At 40.2% G+C, this 14236-nt stretch overlaps 1 protein-coding gene across 1 annotated transcript in view; it reads right to left on the bottom strand.

Moving 5' to 3' along the window:
- Nucleotides 1-3261, bottom strand: part of crybg2 (crystallin beta-gamma domain containing 2) — a 47772-nt gene extending 44511 nt beyond the window's left edge. The window contains exon 1 of the mRNA XM_030121128.1: nt 3038-3261. Within this exon, the coding sequence (XP_029976988.1) occupies nt 3038-3225 (188 nt within the window). The 5' untranslated portion in view covers nt 3226-3261. The remainder of the gene's footprint in view (nt 1-3037) is intronic.
- Between the last annotated feature and the right edge of the window lie 10975 nt (nt 3262-14236).

Here is a 14236-nt window from a genome sequence, read left to right as displayed (position 1 = left end):
TTTAAATATACATTCACATTGAAGTTCTGGCATTTTTTTGGAGCCCTGCCACAATATGGGTCAGCCCCGCCTCAGCCCCACCAGGAAAAATACTCTGGCACCGCCACTGATCGTATTCAAGATTCAAGGAACTATTTGTAGAAACTTCACTTCAGAAATGCAATCATTGGGAAAAACTCTCAATTGTGTGTTCATATTGGTAACTGGAGTTCTCTCTCTGATTACCATGTAAAGCTGGGTGATGTGGCCCAGAACTCGGATTACAATATTTTTTTTCCCCTCAAAGTTTTACTACAAATGCAATTCTGGGTCAAACTCATTAACAAACTGAACACAGGCACTTTAATTAACCAGCAGCTGCACAAAATAAACACATTCCAAAGAAAAATGTTGAAAAAAAGGAAGGGGGGGGGGGGGGGGGGGGGGGGTATGCACAGAGGCTCTGATCATGGCTGCACTAGAACAGGCCCTAAACACGGGATCACGAGAGGCCGGGGTGGATCACTCTAGACAAGACCCTGAAACAGTCCAGCACATCACAGCAGGGGGCGAGATGCTGGCAGGACTGGAGGGGTCTCCAGTCCTGTTCCTGGAGAGCCCCTATCCAGCATGTTTTAGTTCTCTCCCTGTCTCACACACCAGCTGGCATGAACAGGCTCGTCACTGGACTTCGCTATGTGCTTGGTGAGGACAGAATAATCAGATTCAGGTGTGTGGAAGCAGGGCGCGAACCAAGCGTCAAAAGATTAGTTTTTTTAAGAAAATCACAATTGCATTTTTCCATAGTTACACTTGGCGATTTCTTTTTTTAAATTGTGTTTTTCATTTGAAGGCAGTTTTCAGCACATGAAGCATCCATCAGTCCAAACAGTCATCACTGAAGTTCCAGCACGGAGACCTCCTGCAGCCACTGATCTCTGACCACAGCGTCATGATTGGAAATCTAACACAGAAAGCATTTCCTTTTTGACCTGGTTAGATTTTCTTTCAAAATAAAGTGCCACGTAAATCAACTTCATGCAACGTCTCGGATAAAAATACAGTTTTCAAACTGAAAAAAAAAAGCCCTAAGCCTAATTATATGATTAATCCCAATTAAAAATTAATTGTTAGTCATCCCTATTAGAATTAATACAATTAACTCTGCTAGCCCTAATAAATATATATATATATGATACAATACAGCTGTGTTGAACTCATTTTAATTCAGGAAGAAACCAGAGTGGTTCAGACACGTAGTGACAACCTGCTTCGTTCAAAACATCTGGTCTGGTCTTGCTTTAGCACGGCCCGCTTTATGTGAATAAACAATAATAATAATCAGATTCACAGATATAAACAGCCGAGCATCGCGGAAGCAGCTAATCCAAATTGTCAATCAGATATTTACTGTCATCTCATGAAGCGAATCCATGACGCTGTTTTCTATAACGCTCTCATAACTCCAGAAACGTAAAACTGTCTGTTTACTCTGCAGGTGAAACAGGTTCAGTGTAAACATGACGGGACGAATGTGTTTTTAAAAAGACTGGTGAGGAAGATGGCGGATTACACAAACATACGCCTGCTCTCCAGTTATTAGATATTCACAAGTCAACAAAAAGACCCACAAAAACAGACGTCTTACAGCCTTGACCCGACACTAGAAAGAGTGTGTTACTTTGTGTTTGTAGGTCATGCAGGTGAGAGAGGGCGTGTCCACAACGCGCTCGCTGCACTGCCATGTTTTGGAACATCAGAGCTCAGAGAGGGAGTCTGCAGCTTATCCGACATTCATGAGAAGAACGGAGGCAAAAGAGGCCTGGAGAGGAGCAGCCGACGGACCCGAGACAAACGGGACGCTTCAACAAGCCGGCAGCTGGAAACCAGCTTTAAAAGAGTCAAAGCTGCCGAAGCACAATGTGGGATCAGACGAGGTTGAACATAACAATGACACTAAAAATATCAAACACACACACAATCGGGGTCAGTGAATGGCCTCCAGAACACACCCAGCGTCATGTCTTATTCAGGTCTGATGGTTTCAAAACAGACAGAAGAAGAAAACTTACTGAAGAACAGAGTTTCTCCTGAAACATCAACACAAAAAAAAAACATCCTCAGTGACTCAAGGTCAGGAACTGGTAACTACGCAAAACATCCAGAGGAAGAGATGCTTCTGAGAGGCAGCAGGGGGCAAAGAAACTCAGGACACCTGTGGACTCCGGGGCTGAGATGAAAACATTAAGTCTTTTACACCAGTTCATCCAACTTAAAGCTGCTTGTCCTGCAGGCCACGAGAAGGATAAAGTCACCTATCAGCCTCAAACCATGGGTTTGGACTGTGAGAGGACACACAGGAAGAACATGAAAACCTGGCAACTTGCAGCCCCTTCTCCTGAAACTTTCAGCTCAATATACTCAGATTACTTCGTGACTGATTCACTCATGAAGCTGCTGCAGGGTTCACAAGGAAACAATTTAAGTCATTTCTTCATTTTTAACTGAAACATTTTAAGTGCCTTGCAGTTTATAAACCAATAAAACACTGAAACTGGTTAAGTTATAGTTAAGGAATTCCCCTAAAGGGCTTTAGGGGCTTGAAAAGAATGTCTACTAACTTTCCTCCTGCATTTTTAACATATTGACTGAAGCAAAAAAGGCAAATGTCATGCAATCAAACCAATCCGGCCCACTTTCAACGGTGGAAACAGCGTCTTAACCAGAAGTGTGCACGTTCAAACATTGCAATGCTGGGTAAATTAACGCACTGGTGGGTAAATTAACGCACTGGTGGGTAAATTAACGCACTGGTGGGTAAATTAACGCACTGGTGGGTAAATTAAACGCACTTTAGCACTGCTGGTTGATGAATTGGTCATTTGGGGCGAAGAACAGCACCCGGACACATCAGGAGCTGCTTCACTGGAGGCGGAAAGTAACGAACCGCTCTGTTCTCCGTGCAGATTTGCAGCGTAGAGCGTTTCTGTCAGTGCACGAGAAGCCGCATGTCACATGCACGGACACGAAAACACGACGCCGCTGCGTAAAGCCGTACCTGAGCACCTGCTGGCTCCCGTTCAGAGACTTCTCCGAGCCGCTTTTGGACTTGGTCTTCAGCGTCGGGAACTTAAACTTCTTCTTTTCTCCCTCGTGTTTCTCCTTCTCCAGCGACTCGCTGATGTTGGCTTCGCTCCTGGAGAAGAGCTTCCTGAAACCTTTGATGGACGGGCCCTTCTTCGCCATCTCTGCCCGGCTGGACGCGCCTCGCTCTTCCGCGGACTGTCCGCTCGTTAAAGGCGGATGGAGGCGGCAGAGGGGCGGGATGACGCGGACTGATGGCACCTGACAGCTTACAGCTGTTGCCGCTGCCTCATTCTGTGAGCTCAGGTGTGTCGACACGCCCCAGTCATCCGGCACAGCCTCCGGGACGCTGCGCGCCGCATGCGCACCGTGCGTCAACGCACTTCAACGGCGTTTGGAAACGAATGAAAGTTTGTTTTGCTTCCTTTTTCTCATCAGGAATGATCACATGTTCAGTTTTTTTTTTTTAATATCAAGGCCGCAGGCGCTGGTTTTATTGTCTTTTCTCACATTCTTTACATAAGTCTGCACACAGACATGCGCGTAAGAGACAGGTGAAAGTAAAAACAGCACTTGAAACAATTTAATGAAGTAAAAGTAAGAAAGTACTGGTTCTAAAATGCATCAAATATTTTATTGATACAAGATTCTCCTTTTGAGGCAACTTAACTTGTTTTCCCCACATGTCCATGCACAAACTATGCATTTTTTTTTATGTGTATGTTAATTATAGATACTGGAGCGTTATCTCCAGCCATGATACAGATCAGATCATGATTCAACCTGCAAGAGCTTTCAGTCTTAAATTAAATTTTTTCCTCAATTTAAAAAAGTAATGACCTGGTTCTGGTTCATGTGAGTTAAATTTAAAAGTGTTTGAATGTTTAACACATAAATTCTACGAAATTGAATTCATTGAATTTAATTACTGTTACTGTCATTTGCTTCAGTCCTTTTTCTGTAACTTGAAATCGTCTAAATATGAGGGTAAAACAAGTCAGTCTGAAGAATGTGGAGATGGTAAAGGAGAGATATTTGTCTCCAAATGGAGTAAAGGATAAAGTCAGTCAAGTAATCACAGATAGCTGTGAAATTGAAATACTGGGGCTGTGGTCTTCACTGCATGAACTCATCTATTATCATTATCCAGTCAACATTTCACTGCATCGCGACGCATAACTCTGTGTTACATCCCCGTTTTCCTTTATTACTGCACATGACTGTTATTTTCCATCAATGAGAACAAGGAGTCAAGTAAATATTAACTTTTTTTAAATTTAGAAAATGACAAAGAAGACAAGTGTTTTGATATCTTCTGCTTCTTCTTGGACCCTGGACGGATCGCCACTCCATCGAACACAGAGAAACAAACAGAAACAACCAATCCATCATCACTGCTTCATGAAATTGTTGGAGGAAATCATAGAAAACCCTCACAGGCACAGGGAGAACATGCAAACTCCACACAGGAAGTCTCAGCCTTGTCAGTGTGAGGCAGGAGTGCTAACCTCTACAACACCATGCAGATCAATACATTGTGTATCAGTAATATTATTTTTTTTATCAGTTCCAAAGTTAAGATTTCATGTTTTAGTAAAAGATGAACATTCCAGCATCCAGGTGTTGATTAAATAACATGCCCCCATCATGTTGGTACAGAGATTTACTTGAGCTCTTACCTTGAAAGTCGACAAATATGATGTATTACCAGTGGATCCGCTGCTGGAAGGGATATTTTATGTCATTTTAAGGGTGTAGAATGAGTTTTAGTGAGGGGCTAATTACAGTAATACCTGAAATGAAATGGGACAGAAGCTGTGGTGAAACAAAAAGACAAAAAAAAAAAAAAAAAAAGACATGACACAGCTGAAAAAGCCAAAGCACAACAGCAAAAGACCACAGTGAAAGGCAGTGCATGATGGAAGCTCACAGCAGTCGGAACACGCCTGGTTTCCAGAGGACAGTATTTTCTGAAACAACCAAACGATGGACGGCAGAGCCCATATATAAAGTTATGACAATATGAACACGGTACTGATTTATGAACACACATGACATTCATCACACTCATCGAGCAGCAGCATTAAACTCATAAAAGTATTCTGCAAATATGGAAACAAGTGGAAAGTTGACCCTTCAGAACCGCCATAAAAAATGATTTATTACTTCTTATTATATTTAAGCTTATTATATTACATATATGTAGGTTTATTTAGGTTTCAGAAAAGGAGAGTGAAAGCAAATCATTTGAGGGGGAGAAAGTCCTATTTTCTTGTACTCAAATAGACAAAAATTACTTTTAAATGTCCAGTTTAATCGCAGTCAAATCAAAATGGTCAAATGAGTATTTGTCAGAAAAAAACAGCAACAGCAATGTATGTATTAGAAGTTGACCATGGTAAACATGTAGACGCATGTTCTCCATTCAACAACACTGCCCTCGTGTGGCCAATCTGCAGATTACAGCTTTAAAGTGTTAAAATACTTTTATTTAGTGCATTTAGTGCAGCCTCATGGTGGCGCTGTAATCCAATACACACACACACACACACACACACACACACACACACACACACACACACACACACACACACACACACACACACTTTTGTCTTCCTATCCTCGTGGGGACCTTCCATTGACTCCCATTCATATCTAACTCCTAACCCTGACCCTTACCCTAACCCTAACCCACACCAAAACAAAGCGTAGCCCTGAAGAAATGTTTTTGCACTTTTACTTTTTTCAGTAACAACAACATGGTCAAGAAAACGCTGTTTCCCCTCATGGGGACCCAAAAAATGTCCCCACGAGGCACGTTGTGCCGGAATTTCCATCCCTCACAAGGATGGAAAAACGTGTACACACACACACACACACACACACACACACACACACACACACACACACACACACACACACACACACACACACACTTCTTGCAGTGTGAGAACTGATTCTTCAACCTGCTTCGCTCCGTCTTCAGCAGCCGATTCACAGAAACAGCAAAAACCTTTAGAGGCTTGTTTTTAATGTTTTGCTCACATCTCACATGTTACAGAAGATGCTCTTAACTTAACTATTAAGAGAAGTGAAAACCTCCATCTCAACATTCATGTTCTGTATAAATATCAGGCGGCCGCCGGTGACCAATGGCACAGTTTTTATCACCAGTGAAAGTTTTATTGCTTTACTGTAACAGTAGCCTCCCACGCGATAAGGAGGGAAGTGGGAATAAGGGTCAGTCTATTCCTGGGTGGCAGTTTCGATTGGGAGGTGACATCAGATGAACTGGCTGTGCTGGGATTACCCTCACGCTGCCTTCAGGGACCCAGTGGAGGCACCGTGGAGGATGGAAAGTTAAAAAATATATATCAAGAAACATCAGCTACATTGATCACAAGTGTTTTAAAAGGAGGCCACCCATCCGGGGCATGGCCTGGTCTGCGTCCTGTTATGTGAACGGAGCCACAGATGCTTCAAAACATCAATAAACAAGGAAATCAAGGAAAAAGTCAGTGTAATCAGAAGAGTAGAAGCATGTCGAACATGGGAAGAATATAAATGCTACCAGAACAACGGGGTGGGTGGGTAGGGGTAGGGTAGGGGAAGGTGTATACGAGGGGTGTCAAACATAAAGCCTGTGGGCCAAATCCGGCCCGTCTATCCACCAAGCAAATTGTAAAACTTTTAAAGAAAACAGAGATTTCCTAACGATAGCAGACACAACATGACGCCGCGACCCGAGCTGAGATATCTGCACCAGAAGGTCTGATTAACAGTTCTGTTGAGATTATTGTCATTTCTGTAGTAATTATTTGGTTTTGTGAAAATTAGACATTTTGACTGTGTTTTACCAATCTGACCCACTCAAGATGAAATAAGCTGAATACGGCCAAGAAACTAAAATGTATCTGACACCACTGTATAGCATACAGTTTGACGTGTTTGTTGTCAAATATAAAATATACCAATTATTTCTTTTTGTGTTTTCAATGTGATTTAGCAAACTGAACATATTCTAAATAAATAAATTAAATAAAAAACAAAACTTCAAAATATCTTCATTGACAATCATCAGTTTATTCAAATGTTAATACATTAAAAGGGCACTATGGAAAATTGAAGTCGTGCCTCTGCTGTACACCGGGTTGCAGCATAGAGTCACTTTAATGCCAGTTTGTCCTTAAATTGTTTTTGGTGTCTTGAATTTAAAACCAAAGAGCTGATCATTGATTTTAAAGAAGGAAACGCCAGAACAAACCTTCATTTCCAATCAAAACATTTTGCAATTGTTTAATCCCACAGATATCTTGGCACCGTGTTTGACTCGGCTTAAGTTCTTCGTAAACTTTACGCTGATTGCCAATAAGGATCAACAAAGAATTTAGTAAATGAGGAAGTCAAATTCTTTTAATGTCACATTGTTATGACATTTTTATTGTTCTGTTATTTAAAGCCTTTCAAAGTTTCCCTTCAGCTGCTGTCACCAAAACACAAAAACAGTTCTTTTTTATTGATTTTAACAGTGAAACTTATTTGTTTCTTGCGTTTAAATACTGTTCATATTGTCTCATTTTCACCACATTTTCTTTGTCTTTAATTTTATCTTTATTAAACTTGTATATATTGGCTGCTTATGGCTTACTCTGCCCCATGCTTAAATGTTCTTACTTGACAGATTGACTATTTATTGAATATTGATTGATTATTTATTCATTATGTTGTTGAATGCCTGTGTGCAGTGGGAAGCTATGATTTGCACCTTGTGGGATAAATAAAGTTGTCTGAACTGAACTGAATCCCCTGTGTTGTTAACTTGCAGCGTAACACCAAGCAGGCTTGGACCAGGTGGAAAATGTTGACTCAGGTCCTGATTAACAACATTTCCAGTGAAAATGCATCGTTGTTGCGTTTTCATTTCAGTAAACCTTCGCTTTTGCAGGACGTTTTGAAAAAGATGTAGTTTGCTTGTTATATCAGAATGGCCTGAGTTGTCATCAGTCATGGAAACACAAGTACGGTTTCACTTGAAATCGCTGCCATGATTATATTAGTTCTACATGATAAATAAAACAAATATTACGTATTGTACCTTTAAACCTTTGGACTCATTCGTCTGATGGCTATCGTGTCACAGCCACGTGTTGTGACTCAGAACACACACCCATGTTTACTGTCTTCTCCTCACCAAAAATAACAATAATAAAAAAAACCCCACAAACAGGAAACAGGAACTTCAAAATTACTACAATTAAAGGCCAACACACACTTGAAAAGCGAAAAACACTGATGATGTGTGTTTGGAAAAGTGTAATTACTCAATGCAGCTTTAAAAAAAGAAAAGAAGGAAAGGGAATTCAAGGGAATACAATAGAACTGTTTTTTTTTCACTTTGCCACACGCCTTGCACACCCAGTGACACACACTCATACATGTGTGTGTACACATCTCTATTTCCAACTTTAACTCCCGTTCAGTCTTCAACAGAAACACATTCATCATCAGCGTAAAGGTGAAACTCTATTTCGACGGTAATCTTTAATCAAATCTCTGCGTCAAAGTAAAACAGAAAGTCATGCTGCTGAACAACAGCTGATCACAAGATAGGATTCAGTGACTGCATATGACCTTTTTCCTGCACTGCTGGCGTTCGTGTGTGTGTGTGTGTGTGACAGAGAGTTACATCATTGCAGACAATCAGCATGTAAAGACTTAACAGATAAGAGCCTATCTAGGAGCAGCAGGTTTTTTATTTCTTTTCTAGCCATTAATATTTCAAACTTTCCATCGCTCGGTGTATACTGCATGTTCACACAGCATAAAATATTCAACTGACATTTTTCAGTTTGTTGAAATATCATTTTGCTCTTAGCATAATTTTTTTCTGATTACATTATGTCACTTTTAGTCTCTATACATACATTTTCGTGTTGTTGGGATTTTCTCTCTTGTGGTGTGTAATGCAGTCAAGTCCAGCAAAACGGCCATCTGACGCCAAGTCAGGGGTGTCAAATATGAGGTCCGTGGGGCCAAAACCGGCTTGCAAGAGGCTCCAATGTAGCCCACCAAACCAGCAAGAGAATTTAAAACCTTTCAAGACATTTCTGAACAGCAGAACACGGAGACCCTGCTGTTTGGTGACATCCATCTGACGCAGGACAGACTGGAGATTGCACATTTTTAACGGTGATGCATGATTTGTGTCGCCTCTTTCCAAAGAAAAACTTGAGAAAGTGGTGACTGTATTAGCTATCATGGCTTTGGAACTGAATTGGGTTATTTCTGTGCAGTTTCTTCACCTCTCGCACATTGAGTCACAGAAAAGCATCGGATGTCAGTCACACTCACGATGCTTCAGGAATCTTTCCGGGAATCTGATTGTTAAGTCTCGGGGTTGGACAGCGTTTGGATGATGCATATCATGCTCCATGTGGGCAATGACTGCAAATCTTCCCTGAAAATCTAAATGCAGCAACAGTTTCAAGTGAGTCAGCATGAAGTCAGTGCGAGTCGTCATTTCTCCAGAAAAGCTTGCTGTCCTCTGGATGGACAGAAAGAGAAGGACGCCAGTTCAGCACCTGACCGAGGAAGACTCCACCAGCGGTGCACATTTTAAACACAGACGCGAACCTCTGTGTGCATTTCCTTCTGCTATTTCCAGAAGTAAATATAAAGTTGAGAACTTTCCTCACGTGGACAATTTCAACATTTTGAGGAATTAGTCAGCTTTTTTCTTTTTAAAGAGAGAGAATATAAACATGAGACCTGATTGAGGCATTGAGGCCCCATGTTGAGACAACATTTTGAAGTTTAATTTCTAATGTTCAGTGAATGATGAAATGTGACACAGTCAATAGCTGTGCTGAAAACAGTGTATGAAGGTGCAGCAATTCTAGTAGTGCCACCTCTGTGCACTGGGTGGCAGTATTGAGTTTATGGGTATTTAAGTGTTGGTTTAATCGAACATCTTCTGCTGCTTTTTCGGTTCTTGGTCTAAAATTGGGACAAGGCAGCGCCCTCTGTAGCTCATCACGAGCTGGTTAGATTGTTATGCTGACTGAATGTCTCCACTAAAAACTGAAATTAGCATAAGTACACCAAATACCTCAGGTGTGGCCAGTTAGCTCCTTGTGTCCTGATCGGTCAAAGAGACAATGATTCCTGAAGCTTGGATTTCCTTCACAGAACAAATTAATATACTTCCAAACCCTTAGAGCCATTTTACACTGGTTCCATGACGAATCTGGAATGGATCCGCAGTGGAAAATCACATTACGCATTAGGAGCTACGAGCATAGATGTATGGCCATAGATAAGTATATGCTATCAGCATTCGCCCCCATTGTAATAAATCTCCACCGGATCCCAGAGTGGTTCCCAGAGCTCCGCACTGAAAGTTTGCCATCTCCACGAGACACATATGTGCTGTGGAGTGCAAGAGGAAATTTTTATTTTGGAGGACCGACGTCCGGTCGTCCGTGGCTTTATGGGTCAGTCATCTTTCATCCAACCCCTGGCGTGTTGGTCGCTGTATGCGGAGGAAATACAGCCGCTACTGGATCACTGGTGACTCTGTTGCAGCTGCAAAGTTTCCAGTGGAAATACAGCCGTTCATTTCAATGGGGCTAATGCTAGTAGCCATATCTATGGCCATATATCTATGCTTGTAACTCCTGCTGCGCAATGCAATTTTCCGTTGCACAGCTATTATGGATCCGTAACACAACCAGTGCAAGATGGGCCTTAAAAAACTAAGATTTTGTGGAGGAACCTGATTTGTCCCAACAGTATAACTCCCAAACTCAAAAATCTAAGACTGGAATTTAAATGAAACACTTGTTCCTAGAAACAGAATAATTTAGCTGGAGGATAGTTAATGGTGACCATAATGGTGTGAATATTTTGAAAGTCTAAAGTCTCAAAACAGTTGCATACAGCTGTGATCCAGTGTTTAATTTTACATTCATCCACAGATGTCACTAAAGGTCATTTTGTAACACGCCTTCGGATGAAACCGCAGTTTCAAGAAAAAGCTGACTTAAAGGTCAGATATGAAAATTTAAATAAAAAAACAAGTTTTAAGTTGTTTAAAGAGTGTTGATGAGCAGTGAGGCGTCCCGCTGACGCTCCTCGCCGCTCTCAGCCACCTGACACAGTTTGAAGGGGTTTCCTGTCACACCGCGTTTGAAGGTCTGAGGTGTTTTGCTTGTGGTCGGCCTTGTGTGGGTTTTTTTTTTTTCTTTCTGCAGGGTACTCCCCCACAGCGAGGAAACACTGGAGAGAAGAGTCATCAAACAACGCGAAGAACAAGAAAGTGGTTAGAGAAGGCAAAACCAGTGAGAAATGAAGAGAAGGCAGGCTGACGAGAAATACAAAAAACATGCTTACAGTAACTTTGAAAAGTATTTTGATGATGACTTTATCCCTCTGCCTTTCAGAAGCAGCGGCTTCGTGGTATGGGCGCCTCTTCCTCTTTTCACACGTTAGCTATATGTGCTACATATATTCCAATATATGTAAGTGTGTGTAGATTGGATCTGGGTTTATTGGTTTAGTGTTCATGCGTTCCCTGCTCCGGACAGGACGACTGAGTCAGCAGTTTAATCATGACCCTATATGGTCACTTTCTGCAGGACACTCACACCATGTCATGATCAGGACGAGGTGGCAGGATTGTGAAAGCTTTTTGTAGAAATCCACGGGGAATTTTAGGTGATTTAGAGTTTTTGTTAAGCATTAGGATGTCATTTTGTTCAGTTCCAACAGAACTTCTACTGCATATATGTACATGATGTGGTTCTGTTTTGTAAGACGGACTCTAAAATATTTCACAAAGCAGGTTTTCGGATATTCTTCACCAGCACCAGTGTGTTGAAAATCTCCATTTCAAATCAAGTCAAGGAGAAGCTACAACCCTTGAAATAAGCTAACATGCACCTAAATCTGTAAATATTAAGCATTCTGAACCTGAGCACAAATTTAAATAAATAACATTTTTGACCACGTTTATCAAGTAAAAATAATGTTTTTCCAATTAACGTGTTAACATGCATGTATTTTCACTTTGCATTTACATTTGACATCAGGTTCAGATGTGGCTGAAGGTACTTTACTCTCCCATCAATTGAAAAATAATCCCTGGGTTTTTTTTTTATTATTTGTTTGTTTGTTTTTTGTTATTTCAACACTTGCTCATTTGCCATAAAAATTCCATGAGCTTTGAGTAACTCATGTCTGGATTTATCTGCATTGTGATGAAGAAACAAGAGGGGGAAGTTTACCAATGGAGGCTTCAGGGACACGTTTATAGACCTTCTTTAATGTAAATGTGTTTATTACATTATATGGTGTCTTTAAAATTTTGACTAAGTATTCAGACATTTTTAAATATGTATGTGTGTGTGTGTATATATATATATATATATATATATATATATATATATATATATATATATATATATATATATATATACACGTATATATATATATGTATGTATGTGTGTGTATATATATATATATATATATACATATATATATATACATATATATATATATATATATATATATATATATATATATATATGATAACAAGCATGCATGTATGGGTGTGGATTAATCCTGAAATATAAATTTATTTCAATGACAATTTAATATAAGCGGAAATAGATTTCTTTCTTCTTTTCTGTATGTGTTTGAATTTTGTGTTTCGTTTGACATGTCGAGAATGAATAAACTTGAGATAAAAGTTGTGGTTAAAAAAAGATATATATTTTTTTCTAATCAGACTTACACTATACTTTTTTTGTTTTTGGTTTATGGTTCACACCAGCCCATAATAAGATCATAACAATGTGAAGATCCTGCATCAATCTGTACTGTTATTTACACAATTTAATCTCTGATGTTATTTGTTTCCCTTTGTTAGAATGCTTCTTCCAGTAAAGGTGACAAAATGAAATGAAACATGAAACTGACACAAAACCATGACATGTGACACAAGTCACAACTCGCACCGGCTTACGGTCATTGTTGTTGAAACCGCTGTCGTTTAATTCCTTCTTGGCGTTCTAAGAATATTCAGTTTGTCATCTCGAATTGGGGGACTTGTGATGTATAGAGTGCTTTTTCTGGGTTTTATTGCTGGTTGATGAGTTTCAGTTCCTATATTTTGAAGGAAAGTGTGAAACGTGGAAGCAGCATGAAAAGAGGGACGTAACGTGGAAGTGACTCATCGTATTGCCAGTAGGAGTGGATCGCTAAGAAGGTCGGTAAGAAGGTCGTCACCAAGGCGTCTGCATTGTGTTTCAGCCATGGACTTAGTTACAACCACAGAGAAGATTACTCTGTAATCCCTCTGGTCTACACATGACTTTTCATTTGCTATACAAGTGAAAAACACAAACAAAGAGAAAAGTTCACTCCAAATGTGATTAAAAGACAAGAATTACTTTAAACTTAAAGAAAATAGAATGTTCAGCATTGTAAACATCTAGTTCAGAATCAAATTAAAGGCCTCTTACATGAAATACCACAAAGGATATACTTTGTAGAAAAGGGTCCATCATCTGCAAACAGTGATTATTATATTGACCAGCAGCTTTTGGATCTGCCGTCACGCTGCAAGTCTCAAGCTCCTGCGCCTCATTCTTGACCTCAAACAACTGACGTCCATCCAGAGTTCACTGGACTCCATTCAAACTGAAGGACCAATTTTCTTTTTCATGTATTAGGATGCGGTTGTCAACTGAAGTCTCGCTTACAGGACGTGTCATTTTTTTCATTTTCGTTTATTAAAGCTTTTCCATTTACACGTCGTTTGGACAGATACCGAAGTTGGTTTACAACTACGGCGACCACAACTACGGTAACTGTCAACTATGAAACTACCAACTTCCAGGAGAATAGCGACAGCAATTTTTGCTACGTAGTATTTAACAGCATTTCCACAATTAGCATGGGAGCAGAGCCGAAGCTTTGCAAATAGTTATGTTTTCTACCATTTACACGACGACAGTGTTTTCAAAAAGTTCCACCTTGGGAGTCATATTCAAAAACTTGCATTTTCTGTGGGTCCAAGTGTATCGTGTAAAGAAACACCCAAAACGGTCCAAAAATTGTGTTAAACTGGCCTATTCATTCTTCGGAAATCAAGATAAAATTGGAAAAAAAT

Source organism: Salarias fasciatus, chromosome 22 (genome assembly GCF_902148845.1).
Source record: "Salarias fasciatus chromosome 22, fSalaFa1.1, whole genome shotgun sequence".
NCBI lineage: Eukaryota > Metazoa > Chordata > Actinopteri > Blenniiformes > Blenniidae > Salarias > Salarias fasciatus.
The sequence above is the reverse complement of the archived record's forward strand: the minus strand, read 5'-3'. Positions and strand labels throughout refer to the sequence as shown.